This window comes from Zootoca vivipara, chromosome 15, assembly GCF_963506605.1.
Source record: "Zootoca vivipara chromosome 15, rZooViv1.1, whole genome shotgun sequence".
Lineage (NCBI taxonomy): Eukaryota > Metazoa > Chordata > Lepidosauria > Squamata > Lacertidae > Zootoca > Zootoca vivipara.
Window position 1 is genome coordinate 32,641,352 of NC_083290.1, and position 24,065 is coordinate 32,665,416.

Genomic DNA, 24,065 nt, shown 5'->3' on the forward strand with positions numbered 1-24,065 from the left:
CGAGAAGGAGGCGCAGCACGGAGTCCTCGGAGAAGGAGAGAGATGCGGTGCAGCCTCTCAGCTCGTGGAGCGCAGTCCTGGTCAGATCGCCAGAACCCTGCGCTCACTTGGCGCCCTTCCAGCGCCCGACGCCATGGTTCTCCGCGCCACTAGCCGCTATGGCTAGGACGGGCCTGGCCCTTATATAAATCTCATTTGCAGTACTGTGTACTGTTCTGGCTACCACACACACACACACACACACACACACACACGTGTGTGTGTGTGTAATTTAGCTATTAGCTGCTAGATGGCCTGAAAGGGGGATTAGATACTGTTATTCTGGACTCTGCTGAAACAGTAGCTGCCAGCAAACTTCAACCACACAGTAGATGGATGGATTAAGGTGTGCATGGATAATTTCAGGTATCCTGGTCCCAAGCCATTTTGGGAGTCATAGATTAAAAACAGCACGTTAAATGGGGCCCAGATTCAGCTGGTAAAGCTGAATTTCAAATTGTCACTTGAAAAATATGTTCAAGTGACAATTTAAACCTGGGTCTTCTCATTGGTCCTCTAACCATTTCAGCACACTGCCAGTTCAAATCATGCTAGCTATCCCTCTGGTCAGGCTATATGGTAAAAGTGCAAAGGATTTCTGAGCTTGTTCCTCCTCCCTTCTTCCTTCCTATATTTAAGCACATCGTTATGCCATCCGCACATGGGAGAACCTGGGAATCACCTAGCCCTACTCAGAGGTAGGTTAAGAGCACAAGCTTGTGCATGCCTACTCGGAAGTAAGTCCCATTAACGGGGAACTACCTCCCCCATCCCGGTGAGCGTAGGATTACAGCCTAAACGGAGGATTCCCCCCAACCGGTCTTTTCAGGCATGCTAAAATGGAAGGTTTGGGCATTGATAGCAATTGCGGAAGTATCCGCAGCAGACGGTGCTCGCTCTCAATCTATGCAGAGAACACGGCGCTGCGATGGGATCCCGGATGCCTGGGGGCAACGCGCAGAAGATTTCTCATTGGACGCCGAGAAAGCGGAGAAGGACCCATTAGATTGAACTACTGCTCCCAGATTGCTCTCTGCGGCCACTCAAGGCTGTGTAAAAGTGACACAACCCTTCTGTTATGCAAAGCAAGGAAGGCTCAGAACTACGTTTCCCAGAGGGCACTGGCTGTGTACAAAGATGTCTCTGGCCTTGGACAGGGGAGCTGTTTGCACAGAACAGAACGGCAGAGACTGACAGGTGTGCGGACACCTGGATGAGGTCTGTTTGGAGAGCCTCCGGAGGTAAGTTTGGACCAGGAGAAAGAGGGGCTGTAAATAACGGGGGCTCGGTTAGCACAGTACTGAGGTTCTAAGGGCGGAAAACTGACGGGTCCTTTCGTTTTCAGTTTTTGATTAAAGCAAAAGCAGGTTGTGTCTCAGGCAGGGCAAGGGTGCGGGTTTTACGCATTACAGAGCTGTGCTAGAGAATCTTGTGCATATGCGTGGTGGAATATAAACTGTGTGTGTTTTTGTGCTGGTGATTACAGACCCTCTAAGTGTCCCTATTTTCCAGGGACATCGCTGATTTACAGAAGCTGTCCCATTTTCTGATTTGATCCCGGAATGTCCCACTTTTCCTTAGGATGTCCCTATTTTCATTGGAGAAATGTTGGAGGGTATGAAGTTATCCGACCCCCCCCCCCCCCAGCAGCCTGAAGGCAATTCTGTATAGATTTTTTCTTAATGTTTAATGTTTTATTATGTTTTTATATATTTTCAAAGCTGCCCAGAGTGTCTGGGGAAACCCAGTAAGATGTGTGGGGTATAAATAGTAAAATTATCATTATGGAATGGGATGTCCCTATTTTCATCGGAGAAATGTTAAAGGGTATGTGATTATATATAAACCAATTTACCTGGGGATAAGCAGCCCTGAACACAGTGAGCTTTACTTCTCAGTAAACACAGAAGTACATTGTTAGTAGCTATAATCCAACTCAAGATTGATTGTGCCCCCCCCTTTTTAAAAAAAATAGTGGATGAATTTAAAACAGTGCTGCAAAAAACTAATGGTATACAGCAGGCACCCCCAAACTGCGGCCCTCCAGATGTTTTGGCCTACAACTCCCATGATCCCTAGCTAAGAGGACCAGTGGTCAGGGATGATGGGAATTCTAGTCCAAAACATCTGGAGGGCCGAAGTTTGGGGGTGCCTGGTATACAGTATCTTGTTGCACATGTGGACAATGAAAAATGTCATTCATTTAGTACAGCTAAGAAAATACGATGTGCTCCTTTTGTGCAATAGATGCAAAAGAAACTTAATAAAGATTTAACAAATAAAATGGAAATGGTCTGATAATGAAGCAGGACAGGTCGTAGCTCTGTGGTAGAGCTCTTGGATGCATAGGGTCCCAGGTTCAGTTTCCAGAATCTCCCAACTAGGGCTGGAAGAGACCCTTGCCTGAAAAAACTGAGAGCTGCTGCCAGTTGGTGTCGACAATATTGGGTTTCCATTCTTCCTTTATATTTGTTATACAGTATCTGAATACTATGCAAGAGAAGCTACTTAAACAAGTGATAAACATTGCAGATCTAGCTAGGTGCCACAACTTCTAAAATTTCCTTCTTCTCTGACACAGATTCACTGGTAGTTTTCAGACTGTGTTGTAGGAAATCATAGGATTTCTCAAAAACTTTTAAGGATTTTTTTCAATAAGGAAGATCAGTAATAAGAAACAAGCTTCCCTGAAAGGTTCCAACAACCTGCAGCCATAAGAAAATCTTAAGTGTGTGTGTGTGTGTGTGTGTGTGACTTATTTTGTTCACACAAGTTTATGGTGAAACCCAATAGGCCCTGTAGGTACTGTGAGCTCTAATTTGCACCCCAGAATGTATTTCGGTCTCCTCTACAATATGTTTGGGGACCTGGGGCTCCATAGCAGACAGGTTGATGCTGCAGAGATTTCCTAAAAGTAAAGAAAGGCTGAAAACCACTGGTAATATTCCAGGAGGGGTACAATTCAATAGTGTCTCTCCAAAAGCTGAACTGTTGGAATGCATATATGAGTTGAATGCATATAAGAGCTGAATGCATATATGCTTGTTGTGGAATTGGGATTTTAATCCACTTTTTTTGTGATGATGACTCTGAGATGACAGATGGGTTGGTATTACTGTTTAACATGGAACTAAATATTGGCCCGTGTATTTCCTCTGCCCATGGATTGAAATGTTTTCAGGAGAACATCGGTGCAAGTACATGTTTACTCAGAAGGCCAGCTGAGTTCAAATGGTTTTTTATTTGCTGAGGCAGCAATGCTATGCAGCCTTGACAGAAAGTGCTGTCGACTTCAACCGCTTAGTACTTGAGTTAATATGGCTTGTATTTACTTATTTTCTACAAAGGGGATGCAACCGAATATTGCAGAGGCTATATATGTGCGTGTGCGTATTTTCTCCAGACATGAAACTTCGTAGGATTGCAAAGACACCTGATTATTGATTTCCCTGTCACCGTTTTACAAATATTTACCACAGCTTTCAAAATAAAAGAGCAATGTAGTTCTCAGGCTTGGCTTGTTGGCACGGGGTGGAGGAATAAATATTTCAACAGGGAGAACTTTATGCATGTGTGTTTTAAGACAACCTGCAAAAAAAGAGCACAGCAAAAAGCAAACGAACCACACATTGCGATGCTCTTAATTTTTATTTTTATTTGTCAAAGCAGGTCTGTGAGAGACTGAGCAGGGGCGTCTCCATAGCAACGCTGCATCTCTCCCCCCCCCCGCCCTCTGAGGAGCTGAGGAACTTCCCTCTTCCGTCTCCTCCTCCTTTACTGCGCTTGCTCTTTACCTCGGGGAAGGGGGTGCGGGTGAGAATCCGCGGAAGGACGCATGCGCGGCTCCATCAAACCCAAGCCGGCCGTCTCGCTCCTTGTAATCCGGAGAGAGGCGGGGGGCTGGTGCCCGGCGCGCCGCGCCTGCGCAGTAGCTTCCCGGTCGGCGCTGCCCAAGGAGCTTGTTATTCAGCTCAGTCAGCCTTTTCTGGCGGCCGAGGCAGCTGCTTGTCAATTGCCTGGGTCGGGTCAGCCGCCGCCGCCACGGACTCCGAGCGCCCTAGGCCGGCAAGTATCGAAGGCCCCCCCCCCCGTGTGTGTGTGTGTGTGGCTTGCGACACACCTTTACCCTCCCCCGCCTCTCCCCCTAATTCCCTCTTCTGGGGGTTTCCCCTCCCCGGTCCCTCCTTTCCTAGTTGCAAGCTTAGACTAGGGACCCTCGATCCGGTTCCTCCATGCCTGCCTCCTAAAGCAAATATCCTCCTACTATTTCCTTTTTGACAACATCACACCTTTTTTCTATTCATAATTTTAATCATAATAATTTTATTATTTATACCCCGCCCCTCTGGGGTATAATAAATTACCTTGTTCTCAGAAACACTCTCTCTAATAATTGCATGCAATTGTTACCTGCAATACCTCCCCACCCCCCACCCCTTCTTTTGCTTTAATAGCATAATGCCCTTTTTATTTGTGCTCGCCATCCCATCTCTTCTCCCTGGCCTGCAATACATAACCCCAGATCTTTCCCCATATTTAAACCTTACACTCCTCCTCCAGTCGCTGCTTTGTTGCTCTGGCACCTTCTCTCTGTTTGCTGTGACAGGCATCCTTCTGTGTTTTCTGTTTTGGAGGACCACAAAACACACACACCCTTCAAACCTTTTGTTTCTATTCACTTCCCATGTACACCCAAACCCTTTAAATCTTGCATCTGCCCCCCTGCAATCCAACGCTGCTGCACCCAGTTCCCCTCGTCTGCTGTGGTTGAGCTGCCCCTTTTCTCTCTAATTTAGCTTCAGTGCTGGAATCTTACCCTCTTTTTGCATTGCCCCCAACCTCCATTCCCATCTTTTTCTGGGTGTTTCTGAGATCAATTTACTGTTGAAGTGTGCAGCTTTTTCTCATGAAATGACCTAAATTGCCATTTTGAGGTGGAGCGGCTGTTCCTTGGTGCTAAAGGTGGAAGATGGGGTGCATATCACTGCTGATTGTTTTATGATTTTCTGAAACTAGCACCTATTTGTATAATTTATAAGCCCCACCCTCCATCACGTGGTTCCAGAGTGGCCTGTTTGTCCTGTGTGAAATCTGAGCTTCTGACAGCAACTAGGAGACTGAGTCCTAACCATATATACTCAGAAGTAAGTCCTGTTGAAATCAGTGGGGCTTACTCCCAGGTAAGTGTGGCTAGGATTTTAGCCTGAACCAGGAAGTCCCTAGTTCAAGTATTGCCACAGCCACAAATTTGCTACGTGGGCTTGGTTCTCTCAGCCCATCATGGCTAATATGGGAAAAATCTAAAAGACACGGCTAATGTAAGGATTACTAAGAAACTTTCTTCAGGTTTTTGTGGACATTATTTTAACTGGAGCACTTGGCAACTTGCTAGGAACAGCACAAATTCTTTTTTGGCAAGAGGATGAATGGATAGTGAGATCAACACAGTAATTTTGTTCTCAAGTAGGATGATTCAGTGAGCTGTGCTTGCATACTGTAGTCCCTAGGTGGTGTTAGGCAGTATTTCATATACCGGAGATGGACAAATACTTGTTTCAGACTGAATAGCTTTTGTTAGGAAGAGATAATGCCCATTAGTGCGGACCTGTGAGACCCTATAATTCATAAGCATGCTTTGCATCTAACTATTAAAGCTCCTTGCAGTGGTGAGAAAGTAGTGCCATCCTTATTTAAAATATGAGCAAGCTGGGGCTTAATTTGGAAGGGATTTTAGTTGCCATTCAATATGAGTGCTCACTGGAAGGAAAGATCCTGAAGCTGAGGCTCCAATACTTTGGCCACCTCATGAGAAGAGAAGACTCCCTGGAAAAGACCCTGATGTTGGGAAAGATTGAGGACACAAGGAGAAGGGGACAACAGAGGACGAGATGGTTGGACAGTGTTCTTGAAGCTACTAACATGAGTTTGACCAAACTGTGGGAGGCAGTGGAAGACAGGAGTGCCTGGTGTGCTATGGTCCATGGGGTGACAAAGAGTCAGACACGACTAAACGACTAAACAAAAACAAATACAAATGTGTCATTCAAAACTATGCTCACTAAACTTAATGGAATTGCTGTATATGTATGGGATGCTAAGGCCAAATTTATACTGCTCATTTTAAACCAGTTTTTTAATAAAATTTTTAATCTAGTTTTCCGAAGTACACAAAAAGAAAAAGCACAAAAAGCAAGACAAAAGGAACACTACAGAAAAAGAATAGACAAAAAAGAAAAATACAAAGTCGAATTGTTGATTCCTTATTCCCATCACATTGTCAATAGGGACCCCCTCGGGTTTCCCTCCCTGTGGTCCTTTGTTAAAATTATGTTTAGCAAATTCTATATCATTTTAATCACCTTATAAGTCCTATTTTTCCTCTATCATCTTATATATTAAAAATTTCCACAGCTCTTTTACACTTAATTTCTATCTTAATAATTTACTTTAGCATATTTTTTTAAGATATAAATTAAAATCTTTCCACTCTTCTTCCATCGCTTCTTCTCCCTGGTTGCGGATTCTCCCAGTCATCTCAGCCAGTTCCATAAACTCCATCATCTTCATCTGCCAGTCGTCAATCGTTGGTAGTGTTTGTAGTTTCCAGTTCTTGGCAATTAACATTTTAAACCAGTTTGAAAGGGGTCTAATGAACCCAGATTCTCCAGTGGGGTTGTGGGAACAATAGTTTTATGAGAATGAAAAACTTACTTGCTAACAGATTCTTTGTACCTTCACAGAACTATGCTTCCCATGGGCTCTGGATGGGAGCCTTTCGCTAACTGTGTAAAACTGATTTCAGTCTGTAGTAGTGCAGACATACCCTAAAGAGAAACTTTCTAATGACATAGAGGTTCTATGTCTAATTGTTCACTTTGGAGTGACTGAACCATTAGTGGTCTAACAAGTCTAAACCTGTGCTGAGCAAATGAAACACAAAGAAAGCACACACACATTCTGCTCTGAACAGGAACGTGTGCTTTCCTGACATTCCTTCTAATTACCTTTTGCGGAACGCTGGAGGCAAAATGTGTACAGTAATACCTCGGGTTACGAACGCGATCCGTTCCGGATCGCAGTTCGTAACCCGAATAGTTCGCAAACCGAGCGCGATGGGCGCCGCCATTTTGCGCATGCGCAAAGTGCGATTTTCGCGCTATGCGCATGCGCAAAGCGCGCGATCGCGGCTTATACGCGCGCGGGGGGCGAAAACACTTCCGGGTTTGCGCAGTTCGTAACCCGAACTGTTCACAAACAGAGGTGGTCGTAACCCGAGGTACGACTGTATATGAAGGCATATATTAATATGGAACTTGAGAATCCAGTGCAAGACTAGGAACAATATGATTTTGTTCAAGATGGGTTACAAATAGTTTCTTTATAAATGCCAGTTGTTTGTTTTTTTCCATTTTCTTTATCTCCAAAAATTGCTAAAAAGAATGATTTCACTGATAGAGATCATGTTAGTTGTGATTTGAATAAAGGTAAAACTTGGGACACGGGTGGCGCTGTAGGTTAAACCACAGAGCCTAGGGCTTGCTGATCAGAAGGTCGGCAGTTCGAATCCCCGAGACGGGGTGAGCTCCTGTTGTTCGGTCCCAGCTCCTGCCAACCTAGCAGTTCGAAACCATGTCAAATTGCAAGTAGATAAATAGGTACCGCTACAGCGGGAAGGTAAATGGCATTTCCTTGTGCTGCTCTGGTTCACCAGAAGTGGCTTTGTCATGCTGGCCACAAGACCTGAAAGCTGTATGCCGGCTCCCTTGGCCAATAACGCAAGATGAGTGCCGCAACCCCAGAGTCGGTCACGATTGGACCTAATGGTCAGGGGTCCCTTTACCTTTACCTTTATTTACTTGAACTACAATGGAAATGTCTCCTGAGAAATCTCTATGTGGGACAAGAAGCTACAGTTAGAACTGGATATGGAACAACTGATTGGTTCAAAATTGGGAAAGGAGTACGACAAGGTTGTATATTGTCTCCCTGCTTATTTAACTTATATGCAGCATTCATCATGCGAAAGGCTGGACTAGATGAATCCCAAGCCGGAATTAAGATTGCCGGAAGAAATATCAACAACCTCAGATATGCAGATTACACAACCTTGATGGCAGAAAGTGAGGAGGAATTAAAGAACCTTTTAATGAGGGTGAAAGAGGAGAGCGCAAAATATGGTGTGAAGCTCAACATAAAAAAAAAACCAAGATCATGGCCACTGGTCCCATCACCTCCAGGCAAATAGAAGGGGAAGAAATGGAGGCAGTGAGAGATTTTACTTTCTTGGGCTCCTTGATCACTGCAGATGGTGACAGCAGTCACGAAATTAAAAGACGCCTGCTTCTTGGGAGAAAAGCAATGACAAACCTAGACAGCATCTTAAAAAGCAGAGACATCACCTTGCCGACAAAGGTCCGTATAGTTAAAGCTATGGTTTTCCCAGTAGTGATGTATGGAAGTGAGAGCTGGACCATAAAGAAGGCTGATCGCCGAAGAATTGATGTTTTTGAATTATGGTGCTGGAGGAGACTCTTGAGAGTCTCATGGACTGCAAGAAGATCAAACCTATCCATTCTGAAGGAAATCAGCCCTGAGTGCTCACTGGAAGGACAGATCCTGAAGCTGAGGCTCCAATACTTTGGCCACCTCATAAGAAGAGAAGACTCCGTGGCAAAGACCCTGATGTTGGGAAAGATGGAGGGCACAAGGAGAAGGGGACGACAGAGGATGAGATGGTTGGACAGTGTTCTCGAAGCTACGAACATGAATTTGACCAAACTGCGGGAGGCAGTGCAAGACAGGAGTGCCTGGCGTGTTCTGGTCCATGGGGTCACGAAGAGTCGGACACGACTAAACGACTAAACAACAACAACAATGGAAATAGCATTTCACACAGAGCTGATTTGACTCTTTTGGTAATTAATGAATTGACAGTATTTCCAGAGATTTCAGAAGCCTAGCAGTTTTTCAGTTCAGATATTATGCCAAACCACACAAACTATAGTTTGAAAACAATGTTTTCTGATGCTAGCTTTCCAGCCAACCCCAAACGATAGTTTGTCAATTCAGACACCACACTAAAATATGACAAAGCATCGTTACCCATGGTTGGATGCCTGAATTCAGACTTAGTTTAAGCATTTTAAAATGCATTTACTCACAGTTAGCCCAGATTACATTTCTCGTGGTGCTCCTCTGCCCGCTCCCCCCACCTTGATTCACTGTCTGCTGTCTAAATGTAGTTTGTAGATTACTTGAGGCAGAGAGTTTCCTTTTTTTCTTTACACCATTTTGTCAAGTGAGATGTACAGTGAGCATACAGTGTGAAGAAGCAGCACAAGGAGTGTACAACATTGACATATTAGAAGCTTACATTTTATTCGAATTTCATGCGCACTAGAATAAATTGCTTAGCCATTTTGAATATGGAAGACTTTTATTTCCTTTTAAGTGTTCACTAATTACAGACATTTATCGTTTGTTGGCTTCAGGTTTATTTTCATTGAAGAGCCTTCTCCGTTGTGTAATGGGATTTCCATACGCTTTGCCACCTTCTGCACTCACAATAAATAATCTCCGTGGTTAGGTTTGGCCACTATTTTAGTCTTAAAAGTGCAAGGACATCTATAGACCATTGCTTTGTTTTATATTATGCGTGTAATTTCATAGCTGAGAAAGCGGAGATTCAGAATAAGTACGTGAAAAACGCGTTTTGTGACTCTTTACCTCCCTGCCTCCTTGGAACATATGTATTATTTTTTTTGGTGAAGGGAAAGAGTGATGTAGAGATAAAGGAAGATTTGGAGAGTTAGGTTAAAGGACGCAAATGTTTTGGAGTGGTTTTGCATGTGGATGAGGGAACTGCATGTAGGTATTAATTCCCCACCTATGATGGAAACCACCTCCTAAAACACTGCCAACATGCTTCACAGCACCCCACATGCAAACCACAACAGCTGAATGCTTGGGCAGTGTGTGAATACCCAATTACTTGTGGTTGTTACAGTAGCTGGAATGTTTTGCAGAATCTTTGACATCACTACTTGAGTGTAGGTTGCAAGCAGCAAAGTTAAAAATTATCTCAGAACTTCATACAAATCAGAGATCTCATTATTTCTCATATAGTCTTGGGCAGGGGTCAGCAAACTTTTTCAGCAGGGGGCCAGTCCACTGTCCCTTAGACCTTGTGGGGGGCCGGACTATATTTTGAAAAAAAATATATGAACGAATTCCTATGCCCCACAAATAACCCAGAGATGCATTTTATATAAAAGGACACATTATACTCATGTAAAAACATGCTGATTCCCGGACCGTCTGTGGGCCAGATTTAGAAGGTGATTGGGCTGCATCCGGCCCCCGGGCCTTAGTTTGGGGACCCCTGGTCTTGGGAGTTGGAACACTTTTAAACATCTGTTATGCACTGCAGCTGAGAATGATTCAAATGAATGCAACTGTTTTATTTATAATCCATCACAAATGTGTTTTGTTTATTCAGTCATGGCAATCTCTGCTTTTCTCTCTCCTATAAGGCTCGACCAGTTTCCCACCTCTCCACAATGAGACAGTTCTGGCTTCACTTCTTCACTTCACCCTGTAGTTGATAGTTCTAGATGTGGAGGCAAGGCTGGAGTAGAGATGGCCGACAGTGTCAAGATCTTCCTTAATGATCTCATCAGGGTAAGTGTTTCCTTTTTATTATGGCCACCTATTTTTAAAGTGTGTTTATAGGCTAAAATTAGATACCAAGTATTTCCAGTTGGATATTAAGATTTGTGGATTCTAGTTTTCTAAGGTGCCAAGCAAGCCTCTTTCTCTCAGGCAAATATCAAATATACCCACAACGTAACTGGCTGTGTTTGACTATATAAATTCTTTATACAGTACATCATATAAGCATAACTAACACAACTCTTTTCACATTGTCTAATTGAGGAGAGGCAATTAAGGACCGACATTTAGAACAGGAAATACAACCCGATCCATCTTGAGAATAAGTTTGTCAAAGTCCTCCTTACAGCGGTACCTCGGGTTAAGAACTTAATTTGTTCCGGAGGTCCGTTCTTAACCTGAAACTGTTCTTAACCTGAGGCACCACTTTAGCTAATGGGGCCTCCCACTGCCGCCGTGCTGTCGTTGCGCGATTCTCATCCTGAAGCAAAGTTCTTAATCCGAGGTACTATTTCTGGATTAGCGCAGTTTGTAACCTGAAGCGTCTGTAACCTGAGGTACCACTGTATACTTAGCTTTTGTGTTTTCTCTTGCCTCCGGCATAGCATTCAAACATTTGTTAAGAATGGAAACCCATTTTTCAACAAAAATCTTATCATTCTTAAATAAAGTTTCACCTGTATAAATTCTCATGGTTTAGTTGTCCCACTCCAAGTAGGTTTCCCTGAGTAAATATTCATGTCAGACCTCCACTGGGATTTGGTCAATAAGATGGGAAGAGGGTATGGCTCATATTTGAGCTGGTAAAACAAGTGAGCTTTCTTCTTCCTAAATTCATCCCGTAGTTCGTAAATCAGAGTTGTCACAAGGTTATTGATTAATTTGTAAAACTCACCTATTCATTTTTCCCTCCACAGTTTCCCAAAAACTTGCTGAATTTGGGCCTGATTACAGTCCTATCTCGGAAGTCGAATGGAATCCGTTCCGGAAATCCGTCCAACTTCCAAAACGTTCAGAAACCAAGGTGCAGCTTCTGATTGGCTGTGGGAAGCTCCTGCAGCCAATTGGAAGCCGTGGAACCTGCGCCGGACGTTCGGGTTCCAAAGAACGTTCGCAAACCGGAACTGTCACTTCCGGGTTTGCAGCGTTCGGGAGCCAAAACGTTTGAGTCATAAGGTGTTTGAGTTCTGCATACGACTGCATTTTCTCTCTCTCTCTCTCTCCCTCTTTGTATAGGGAATTAAAGACTCCATATGGGGGATCTGGACAATCTCCAAGTTGGATGCTCGAATCCAGCAGAAAAGGGAAGAGCAGCGAAAAAGAAGAGCAAGCAGTGTTCTTGCCCAGCGAAGGGCACAGAGTGAAGAGAGGAAGCAGGAGAAGTGAGTTTGGGAGGGTTTGGAGTTGGATCACACTCCCACTTTCAATATACAAAGATAAGAAATATTTCACAAACCAAAGTAGGAATGCCTGAAAATATATGGCAATGGCACCATGGGATATATAGAAGTTGGAACCGTGTATTTTATACACGCATATCCCCCTTACCAAACACAATGTTTTCCATGGAGATCGTTTGTTAGGCGAGTGTTTGCATAACGAGCCTGTGATTTCCATTATTTCCTATGGAAATATTTCTAAGCCTCCCTCGCTGCATTTTCATTGGTTTCTTTCTGAAGCGGTTGCAACAAAAGGGGGAAAAAAACCAATTTGCCCTATCTCTCCTGCTCTCCGATTCACCCAATCCCTCTCCCTACCTCCATGGTTTCTGCCTGAACATTGCTGCTACCGACAAGGAAAAAACCACAGAACAAAGGAAACTGGTTGTTCAGATAAGTGAATCAGTGGAGTGCATAGCGAGGCTTGGACATAATTCTTTTTAAGTATGGATAAGTGAATTTTTGGATAGTGAGTGTGTGGATAGCAGGACCTGTGTGTATTTCTAAATATGGTGGGCTTTGGCAAAAAGAGAATTAAAAAGTAGATTTATTATTCTACTCAGAAATGGGTGTCCTGGTGGTCTCCCATCCACGGAACTGATCTGGTCCACATCGGCTCAGTTTCAACATCTAAAGTTATCAAACCAACCACTAGGTTGTGGATAAGTGGGAATTTGACAAGAGTAATTTAAGGTAGGTATTCTGGATTTTTACCCTGTTTGAGAGAGAATTGGGCAGAATGTACATTCACATCATCACTTTTCAGAAGCTCTCACACATTCCCCTTGTTTCTCTCTAGTGAGCCCCGGATAGTAAGCCGAATAGTTCAGTGTTGTGCATGGAATGGCGGTGTATTCTGGGTTAGTATATTTTTGTTGTTTTAAACATCTGAACATCATTTGAAATGATTGTGTGGCTTCATTACATGTTTGCTGGCTTTCATGCAGGAATCTTGCAAATCGGGGAGCAAACCAATAAGTGACTTAAATCTTCCATGTTAGATTGGTTTGCCAATGTTTTACTATCTCAAATCACATTTTATTTTTTCAGAGGGTTCCTGAAAAAGGGATTTGGATATGTGCCCTACTTAATTCTTCTGCTGCTTTGTTGCCAGTAATCATTGCCAGCTTCCTTCTGGCCAGCCTACAAAATGTATATGAGCCACCAGAATGTCTAGACTTACATTTTTGGGGAATCGTTGCCTTCATAAACCAGTCCTTTCATTTGTGAGCCTTTTTCTCAAACCTCAAAAACTTCTGCACATTCAGATCTAGAAGTGGTCTTGGGAAGAACACCACTGAACTGAATTGTGTATAAGAACCAGCTCAGTCTTCTGTCTTTGTGGTTAGTATAATGGATGTTCACAGCCTTGATTATTTATTGTGGGTTTTAAATTTCCATTTAGAGTGTGTCTTGGCTGGTGAAGTTTTAGTATGGAAGCACCAAAAAGGAACCCACCTAATATGGATTTTGGCTGTATTTAGAGGAAAAGTCAGAACACTACTCCTGGTGCTCTTTGTTTCTAGCTCTTACTCTGCTGTGTGCATGCAGACATATTAAAGACATATAAAAATGTAAAGAGTGTTACTGCCTGGTTTCTAGTGGTCAGGGGGCAGAATTTGGGGGCCATGGCAACAACCCCCCCATGGCGGCCATCTCTGTAACTGCCTCTCCTTAAAACAGGGTTGGGGAACCTTTTGGCTCTTTCCAGAAGTTGCTGAATTACAACTCCCATCATCCCTGGCCATTGGCCACACTTGTTGGGGCAGATTGGAGTTGTAGTTCAGTAACTTCTGGAAGGCCAAATGTTCCCAGCAACTTCCTTAACAAAAGAAAAAAGAAGAAAAGAGTTGTTCAAGGTGCTTCAAGGTGCATGGGCAATCCCTTGTGTGTGTCTTCTTGTACACCTGTCTGTATGTGGAGAAGAATAATACACACCTGGAGGAAACTGTAGACTTTGAAAGCAGGCATCCCCAAACAACTCCCATGATCCCTAGCTAACAGGACCAGTGGTCAGGGATGATGGGAATTGTAGTCCAAAACATCTGGAGGGCTGACGTTTGGGGGTGCCTGCTTTGAAAGGGTAAACTAATTTGCAAATATACTGTATTGGCCTGAATATAAGCCTCACTTTATTCCCAAATTCTGACTGCGAAAAGTTAAAGTGCGGCTTAAATTCACGACTTTATAAAAATGGGCTTTTACGATATTGCTGCTAAAACAACATATGGTAAAATGGAACAAAAAATGTTTTATTGCCCATTTGCGAGCTTGAGACTGCTCATTTGCCATTTGTGGGTGTGAGTGCCTGCGGAATTGTAGCAATTGAATAGCGATTTGTGATTTTAGCGATTGTACAATAACTTTTGCAGACTTGCAAGATCAAAGGCTTAAATTGAACGGAGTTACAGTTCTACCAATGGCAGCGAATTTCAGCCTGCAATCCAATTTTAAGGGAGTGGCTTATATTTGGGTATTGTCTTTTTTTTCTCCCCCCCCCTTCAATTTTAAAGGTGTGGCTTATTTGCAGGTGCAGCTTATATTCGGTATTGGGGATTTCAGAATTATTGCTAAATTGTAGAATGGAGCATGTCTGTACAAACATGTTAAACTGTACTGATTTCCTTCTTTGCTTCTTCTTCTTAGCTTAGTCTCCTCTTGTTCTATCAGGTATTTATACCTGTACTTCAGTCAGCCACAGCACAAATAATCGGTAAGTATTAGAAGTGCCTTTTATTAGCTGCACCTGGTAAGACAACGTTAACTGTTGACCACAGTAGTTCAGGCACTGGTGACTTCAATATTGAATTACTGCAATGCCCTCAGTGTGGGGCTTCAGTGGTGCTTGACCTAGAAACTTCAGTTGGTGCAGAAGGCTGCAACATGCTTGGTGATGGAAGTGAGACCCTATCAGCATATAACCTCTGCTCAGAGATCTGCTGTGGTTGATTATTGGTATCAGGCTTTCCTGTACAGTTCTTTGGTGCTTGCTTAGAATATTCTTCTTTAGGCAAGCCTATCCTGGCAAGTAAATGTCGATATGTTTTTGATCTTTTTTTTGCTGTTAATTTTAGTTTCCTTTAAATGTTTTAAACTTTTTATTGATAATTTTAACATTTCTTGTGAACCCGTTAGAGGTTTCACTGCAATCAAGTGGTGTATATAAATAAATTTCGTTAAATCAATTAAAACTGCCAGGAGACAATTGTTTGCATCTTGGTTAGCCAGTCATCAACTCATGGCAACCTGAGGGGCCGTGGATTTGTTTCTGGAACAGCAGCTACTAGCCCTGCATGCCAAACCTCTTTGGAAACTGATGGGAATCTTCAAAAATAATTTGGGACCTGGTATACAGGCGTCTGCCACTCAAAAACAGGCTGAGTGGGAACTGCTAGCTTTTGCCATCTCCTTCAGTGCACCTGAAGTAGCTTTTTGGCTCCTGTCACGAGCCTTGTAGAATTCACAGTACTTTGGTCCCGGACATTGGGTGGCTGATTTTTGTATCTTTGTCTCTGGAAGGTGACCCCTCCTTACATGGTGATGTCTGGTCCTGGCTGGAATTTATCCTCACCTCCATCTTCAGTGCCCTTTGGGTTCTTCCCCTCTTTGTGCTGAGTAAAGTCGTCAATGCCATCTGGTTTCAGGTAGGTGACCTTGCCAGGAAGATGATACTCCCTTTTGTGCAATGCTTATCAATGGATGATCTCAGTACTTGTCTCACTAACAGCAAAATCTTTTACTAATTTATTCAGAAATAAGAACACTGTATTCAGTGGTGCTTATTCTCTAGTATGTTTAGGATTGTAGCTTAAGGGTGTATCTCATTTGGCTGGTCCATAATGTGGTACCGCGGTTTAAGTACACAATTGGTTCTGGGGAGCCGTTCGCTCCCAGAAAAGTTCTTAAATGGAGCAGTAATAGCGTGCATGTGCGAAGCGCCGATAGAGTGTTTCTGCGCATGCGCATGCTCCTCAGATCGCTTCTGCACATGCGCATGCTGCGCAGACTGCTTCTGCACATGCGCACACTGTGCAGATCACTTCTGCTCATGCACACGCTGCAGAACCTGGAAGTAAACACTTCCGGGTCTGCGGAGTACTCAAACCAAAAGTACTCAAACCGCAGCGGACTTAAACCGAGGTATGACTGTATCTATTTATATCTGTACACACACACACACACACACACACACACACACACACACACACACACACACACTGCATGCAATCAGACACACTTAAATATACACACATACATCCAGTATTTTTAAGGCCGCTCCCCCTAAGTATGCTGTCCCAGCTTGGCCCCCTTTCGGGGTGCATATTGCAAATTCAGCAGTATGTAAAGGGAAAATGAATACATGTGTGATTATGTACAGATGATGTGCACCTCATGATTGGTTGTGAGCGGCCTGGAGGAGGGTGGAATCTCATCAGTTTCCAAAGCAGAACAAAGTAAAGTGATAGTATTAGGAGAAGTCTATTACTGCCCTTACTGCCGCCTGTTTTGAGTAGTGTATTGAAAGCTTTCATATTTCATTTCTTAAGAGTGGGAAACAGCACCTTGGAAGCTAAAGCAGCAGTGTTGAAATGCAGGACAGTAACAAATGCTACTGACTCTTACCTTAGGAAAGAACATGAATGAAATCCTTGGTTTTCTGATGAGATATTCTGTGTTTTCTTTTTTAAAAACCAACTACAGATGTTTTACCCAAGATGGTTTATATTTACTATGCCTGTTTTTGTTCCTTGTACAAGCTGCGTTGTGATGACTGTGATCCTAAGTAGTCAGAGGATCAAAAACATTTCCCTGTGTTTCAGGACATTGCTGATCTGGCTTTCGAGGTATCAGGAAGAAAGCCCCAGCCTTTCCCCAGCGTTAGTAAAATCATTGCTGACATGCTGTTTAATCTCTTACTGCAAGCTCTTTTCCTCATCCAGGTAAGAGCAAGAAAGGCCTGGCATCTCTTAATAACAACCCAGTTGCTTAGTACTGTCTGGCAAATGTCTGGCAAATTTAAGACTAAATAAAACTTTTATTCTCAGTAATAATGGAACTCATAGGTGGAGAATACTTTCGTTTTTATGAATCTTTTATTTGTAAAGGGAATATTTGTATGAGTTAATGCTTTATAGTCCCTTTAGAGCTGCGGTGTATCTTTGTATTTTTGTCCTTCCAGGCTGTGAAGCTTTATGGTTTACATTTTTGATTCTTTGTTTCTTTTCTTTTTGTTAGATTTGCACCGTTTTTGTTGTTGTTGTTGTTGTTGTTGTTGTTGTTGTTGTTGTTGTTGTTGTTGTTGTTGTTAATAAAATTAAATTAAAAAATAGCAAGGAAGGCTTGGACTGGCTGCACAGACACTTAACAGAATAGTAAAAATTGGGACCTGAATATGGTCCTAGGCCTTGTACATCCACACTGTACATGTAAAGTATATTTATACCACTTTTCGCAGTCATTACTTCTCCCAAGCATTATGGGAACTGTAGTTTATCCCTCGCAAAGCTGACAGTTCCCAGGATTTGGGGGTGGGGAGGGAAGCCATATTCTTTAAATGAATAGTGTGGATGTGAGCTATGAGGCAAAACCTGGCATCAGTCAGGCTTTTAAGAGACCAAATTCTGGATTCAGACCGTGAGGTACCTAAAGTAGAAAGCTGCTCAGGAAGCTGCATGCAGGTAAAATATTTCCAGATGACTCAAGGGTGTGAACTGAGTACCTCTCCTGCTGCCGCTGTAACCTCTTAAGAATGATTACTTAAGCAGCTGTTGCCTTGCAGGAATGATGGTTTAAACTTTAGTCGTGCCCAAATAATAGAGTGTATGGGTGGCAATTAATGGATGAGAGAAACAAAAGCTTCTAGTCCCTTAATTTTTTGGCTTTTGGGGGGCTAAATGATGGCGCTTCTGTTGTGATTGGAAGATACCTGCTTTGCAGATACGAATGCCTCTTTTTAAGTTGATTCCTTCTTGCCTTCTGCAGGGGATGATTGTAAGCCTGTTTCCCATTGATATCATTGGCCAGTTAATTAGCCTGCTTCATATGTCGCTGCTTTACTCACTGTACTGCTTTGAGTATCGTTGGTTTAACAAAGGTAAGTGCTTCTCTTTGCTTCCTTATTCAAATGGCTGAGTTTTCTTTAAAGCTTTAGGCCGGTCCATACATATTTACCTTTCTTTTGTTCCTGGGGTCTCCGTGGCAGTTGAGGGTGACTTATATGGAAGAGTCTCAGCACCAGCCCTCGAGATTTATGACACTGTCATGGGAGCTTTTAGTGCAATCCACCCATCCCATGTGCTTAATGGATATAAATGTTTACCACCACAAATGAGATTTTGATCATCTATGAACTGTCCCTCTGGTGGTGTGTCTAGGATGTTGGGGTCAGGTCAAGGTCAGGTTCCTTTCTCTGCTGATCTGCGATGCAGATTGGGAAAGACGTTGAGAATGTTGCGGTATTTCAGTCTAATCTGCTTCACTGGGTTATCGTGAGTTTCTAAAAATGTCACTCTGAACTTTATGGAGGAATGCTGTGTGTGTGTGTGTGTGTGTACTTATCCAGAAGTAATTCCTGCAAATTCATTGAGACACATTCCTTAGTAAGCATGCCCCAGCTGTGTGCTGGCAAAAGACCATACCACAACGTATGACCCAAGTTTTTGGTATCGTTGTGAAACTTCCATTTGTTGCGAAACACTGTGAGTTCGACTGCGCAAGTTTGCAAATGGCGTTTGAGGGGCTTCCGCCCTTTTGATGTTGTTGCAAAGAGATCTAGGAATGTGAAATCCAGTATCTATGTGTCTTTGCCTCCTTTTAACACATTGTGATTGGCTTTTGTCATGTCAGGAATTGAAATGCACCAACGATTATCCAACATCGAAAGAAACTGGCCTTATTACTTTGGATTTGGCTTACCACTGGCCTTCCTCACTGCAATGCAGTCTTCTTACATTATCAGGTGATTTGTTCGGGTATATTTTATTTTGATATTACAGCAGGCAAATGTAAAATCGAATGTACACAAGATAAAGCAGTGGAACAGGAAGGGAAGGTGTGGGGTTAAAGCAGCCACCCCCAACCTGGTGCCCTCAAGATACTTTTGAATCCAACTTGCATCATACATGACTATTGACTATGCTGGCAGGGTCTGATGGGAGTGGTAGTTCAATAACTATCTAGAGGGCACCAGTTTGGGGAAAAACTGATTAGTGCAAGTAATATTGAGTGAATGATAAGAAAACAGAATAGATGATACTGGTGTGGGGCAGGGAGATAAGGTGTAAAGACAATTATTGAGTCTAGAGCAGCCCCCCCCCCCCAAACTCGGCCCTCCAGCTGTTTTGGGACTACAGTTCCCATCATCCCTGACCACTGGTCCTGTTAGCTGGGGATGATGGGAGTTGTAGTCCCAAAACAGCTGGAGGGCTGAGTTTGGGGGTGCCTGGTCTGGAAAATAGATACCCTCTTTCAAGAGTTTTATTCCCCTTTACCACACAGCATGCTAATGAAAAAGTGGAATCTAAGAATAAGATTTGTATGAAAGAGGACTTCAGCTCTTTCACAGAAATTCTGATCCACCAGTGTCTTGGGCCAAGATCACACAGATGTAGTGCTGAGATCCATGGATTTGGGAAGGGGTTGGCATCCAGCTGTTGCACCTACCCTTTATAATGGTGTATTGAGTAGCATCAGCATAGATAGGGGGCTGGGCACTTGCCTGGGGAAGGAGTGTACTGAGCATGAAACTCTTTTAAGGCCTTTGCATTAGTGCAGTGGACTGCAAGGTGTGAGTGAATCATTAATAGTGGTGGTTTGAGTAGGATTAGTACCTCTAATTGTTTTCTCAAATTGGTGTTGGTGAATATTGAGTGTGGGAAAAGAGCTGGATCTCTGACCAATTTCATAGTTGGATTTCTTAACATTAAAAAGGGTTGCAGCAAAACGTGGCAAAGGAAAATGATTAGACTTGCTTGTGCGATAAGAATTTGCCCCGAATCTGCATTCGCAGTTGTCTTGTCTCCGCTACCCAATTCCACAATGTGGATATATGCTTGTGTTCAACTTGCACAATGTTATTTGCTCATAGGTTGACTTTCACAGATCTACAGAGATACCCCCTAGCAGTAGTTCTGTATCTTGTGCCAATAGGTGCACGTGTGTGAACAGAAACCATCTCATAATAAGAATGCTCGGATTAATTTCTTATTTCTTTTCCAGTGGCTGCCTGTTCTCCATTCTTTTCCCTCTGTTTATCATCAGCGCCAATGAAGCAAAGACACCAGGGAAAGCATAGTATGTATTCTCTCTTCCTGTATGAAATGATGGGAAAGAAGTCTACCAGTTGGCTATGAAATCTGTTCAGTTCTTCACGCGGCTAACTGCTTCTTGCCATCTTTGTGATTTTGTTTACCCCTCTGTTGGTGAACTAGATAACTTTGGGAGCCCTGATGGCAAGTTTAACATTCTCAGTATTTCTGGTGTGTGGTGTGCTTGCTATTTGACCAGCAGAAACTGGAGTGTTGAGTGGAGAGAGAGAGAATCAAAAGAGGCATTTATCTTCTGTGTAGAGTAACCGGGACAGAGTTAAGATTCCCAAAATGACTACAGGTGCCACTTGCGGAGACGACTTTTGTGGAACGCTGAGACTTGAATCTCAGTAAAGCAAATTGCTGAAGACACTATCCTATCTGATGCATACCGTAGTGTATACAGTTGCTCCCAACTGTGCTCAGCTACAAAGATCTATAAACCCTGAATGTCCTACAGTCTGCTCATAAAGTACTTCAGTTATGGCTGCGTGAAATGCCCTTAGGTTGTGTTATGGCCCTTAGAGTGCACGCACATAGGCATATATTGTATGTTTTGTGTTGTGAACAGCCCTGTGATCTTCAGATGAAGGGCAGTATGCAAATTAATTAAATAAACAGTTTTGAAAGTGTTACTTTTAGACCGCTTGGGAGTAGGGCTGCAGAAAGTTAAGCACAAAAGAGCATGTGCACCTGCGTATAATATTTCTGAGCCTAAACAATTGCACTCAAAAGACAGAATTTCAGTGCTAGGTCCCCTTAGAACAGGGCTGAGAAACCTTTTTTCCAGCCGAGGGCTGCATTCCCTTAGGGCCAGTTTTCCAGAGGCCGCATACCAGAGACAAAAGTGGGTGGAACAAAGTATGTGATTCTTACTTTTGCACAGTGGAGCTTCATTCCAGCCATGCAGGAATGACCGGCAGGGGCGAGGGGGCGCCAGGATCAGCCTGAAATCAGGTTGTTCCGACCCCCTCCTCCCCCTCCGCGATCAACCGGGGCGGGTGGAGGGAAAGCGTCCCTTCTAGCCGACTGGCTGTGGGGTGGGTGGAGGGAAAGCCCCAGAGCCGCGCAAAGCGTTTGGCTGGCTTTCCCTCCACCCGCCCCACAGCCAGCCAGGGAGAAGGGAGACTGCACCAGGCAGCGGGGCAGGCTGGCCAGCGGCCCTGCTTCTAGGGGGGGCAACTGTCCGCCTGCCTACGCCCATGCACGCAAACATGTACTCTCTCTCCAGGCAAGCAAGAGAAATCATCATTCCAAGGAGACATGCCAGGCATGCAAAAGCACTAGAGTGTGGGCCAGGGCGAATGACGGGTGTGGCTTGGGGAGGGAGTGGCCTGAAGAGAAGCACATGAATTGTGCTGTTTTTTTCATTAACTGATGCAAGGCAGAACTCTTGCAATGAAAGGTCAAAGTGCTCAAATCTTAATTTGGACCAGAAAGCCTTTGGCTGGGAGCTAATAGCCATTTATCCTCCTTGTGTTCCAGCCACTTCCAGCTGCGCCTCTTTTCCTTGGTGGTCTTCCTCAGCAACAGACTCTTTCACAAGACGGTTTACCTTCAGTCTAGCCTGAGCAACTCTGCTTCAGCCGATCGACTTCAGCCCTCTCCACACTCATCACCTGCCAGACAAAAGGCTGCTTTGGCGCACTGAACCATAACCAAAGCAGAGAGGGAGGAAGAGTACTGTTCCTGGCTGCCGTATACATGGAGGGCAGGCAGTGTTCTGCTAAGGGGCTTGTGCATTCCCCTCCCATCATTGTTGTTAGCCCCAGTTGAATACCAGCTCTGTGTCACACTGAGCGTGTGGAGTAAAATATGTTGGGGGGGGGAGGAGGGAAGGGAGCAGTAGAGCCTGGGTTTTTTAAACACCTTTTGTGAGTTTTTCAAAAGCTAGGTTCTTTGCTTGTTTTCACAGCATGCAATGAACCTGTGTCTATACTGGTTGGTGGTTTTGTTTTTTGTTTTTTTATATTTCTCCACCTGACCCTGTGCCATTTCCCCCTCCTGATGAATGATTTTTTTGTAATGCATATTTTGTTGTAGCTTTGTGATAACGCCGATGGGGTCTTTCCAGTGAACCGCACCAGGAGTGTTTGAGTTTTCTCAATGATCGTAGTTCTTTGTATAGCATATAACTCAGGTCAGGATTTTGTAATCCCTGTTGTGCTGAAATGAAAAGTGGATCATGTAGCTCTAGGTTCAAGATCAAGACACAGAATAGGAGGATTCCGCCCCTCTTTTTTTTGTATTTGGTGACATCTGTACAGTTCTTTCTGCCAACTGACACACTTTGGTCGTGTCACTTTAAAGGACCTTGATGAGTGCCACTCAAACTGTTTTATGCTGGAAGGGATCTCCTTTAATGGATGAAACGAATTCCTAACCTTAACAGCAGAATGTATGGATATATATTTTTTAACCTACATCCTTGGAGCTCCGCTTCCCCCCCCAACCCCCCCCTCTCCTTCTGAACTTTCAAAGGGAAAATATGAAAAGTGTACGGGTAAGTTCAGGCACTGAAATGGAAACATGTTAAATCTGTGGCTGGGGTTGTAGGAATTGCAGTGTAATATTTTGTTAATGGAAAGAGGTAGGTGTGTGTAAAAATTGGTGTCTTTATAGATCCTGGTGGTGTTTGATGGCAAAAACCACAATGGCAGTTTCAAAGGATATCCACGAAAAACAAGAGAACTCTCTTTTTTCCTACAGCACTTCTGTACAGGGTTTCAAGAGGTGTCACTCTCTCGTTAAATCTAGGTATGGTGGGTGTGCATTTGCAGCAAAAAGACTTCAAGTCACGATTAAGAGGCCTCCAGCTCATATGTCGCCTGTCTGATTTGCAATTGTTGTCCCAGCCAAGTCAGAATGATGTATGCCGAAGAGCTCCTGTGTGGTTGTAGTTGCAGCTGAAACTAACTGCTAGTCAGCTCAGGATATGTGATATTTGTATGTATCCGTCTGTCTGTGTGTACATATGTAACTGTGTATACACAAAGGAAGTGCAAATGATCCTGATTTTAGACAGTGTTTCTCATGCATGTCAGACTTCTGTAGGGCCGAAAACTATGAAATTCAAAAAAGCCCTTTGGTTTTTGCAGAACTGAGATCAGTCTACAGATAAACTTTTTCTCTAGTATTTTCACACTGAAATATTAAATTAAAATGCAAAAATGACTCAACAACCTTACAGGACCTTGAATTGATTTTGTGATTGAACTCTGAAGCTAATTTCATTGTGGTGCTGATACAGGGGAGAACTTGGAGTTGCGCTCACTGCTAATTTTTATATATTTTGGAAAGTTGCATTTGGATACCTTTTAACATATTGGGTTGTATCCAGCTAAGTACTACTCATAGTTGACCCATTGAAATTAATAAATTTAAGTTGGGCATGCCCATTAACTCCAGCTGGTCTATGCTGAGTAGGACTAGCACTGGAAACAACCCAGTGGAACCACATTTTGAATTACAGTTCCCGAGATCAAGGAAGGAACAGGTTTTCATTTATTCTTGGATATACAATCGTACCTTGAAAGTCGAATGGAATCCGTTCCGGAAGTCCGTTCGACTTCCAAAACGTTCAAAAACTAAAGTGGAAGCTCCTGCAGCC

General features: G+C 43.4%; 1 protein-coding gene across 3 annotated transcripts; it reads left to right on the plus strand.

Moving 5' to 3' along the window:
- The first annotated feature begins 1,084 nt into the window (after positions 1–1,084).
- On the plus strand, positions 1,085–23,321 carry EI24 (EI24 autophagy associated transmembrane protein). Of its 3 annotated transcripts, none has more exons than XM_035139596.2 (11): positions 1,089–1,280; positions 10,572–10,719; positions 11,947–12,092; positions 12,949–13,009; positions 14,796–14,862; positions 15,669–15,793; positions 16,970–17,089; positions 18,132–18,243; positions 18,996–19,107; positions 20,367–20,441; positions 21,941–23,321. In XM_035139596.2, exons 2-11 carry the CDS (start codon positions 10,678–10,680, stop codon positions 22,104–22,106), a joined length of 1,026 nt encoding a protein of 341 aa, XP_034995487.1. In that variant the 5' UTR covers positions 1,089–1,280; positions 10,572–10,677; the 3' UTR covers positions 22,107–23,321. The 3 variants fall into 3 exon arrangements, with proteins under 3 accessions (XP_034995489.2, XP_034995487.1, XP_034995488.1); XM_035139597.2 differs by lacking the exon at positions 1,089–1,280 and adding an exon at positions 3,978–4,104; XM_035139598.2 differs by lacking the exon at positions 18,132–18,243 and having other exon boundaries at positions 1,085–1,280.
- The last annotated feature ends 744 nt before the right edge of the window (positions 23,322–24,065 follow it).

Bases quoted from the DNA above. Each gene is read 5' to 3' on its own strand.
- EI24 (XM_035139596.2), top strand. From the start codon at position 10,678: ATGGCCGACAGTGTCAAGATCTTCCTTAATGATCTCATCAGG. The intron at 13,010-14,795 runs GTTAGTATATTT...TCTTCTTCTTAG, and splicing joins GGAATGGCGGTGTATTCTGG to CTTAGTCTCCTCTTGTTCTA. The intron at 18,244-18,995 runs GTAAGTGCTTCT...TTGTCATGTCAG, and splicing joins GTATCGTTGGTTTAACAAAG to GAATTGAAATGCACCAACGA.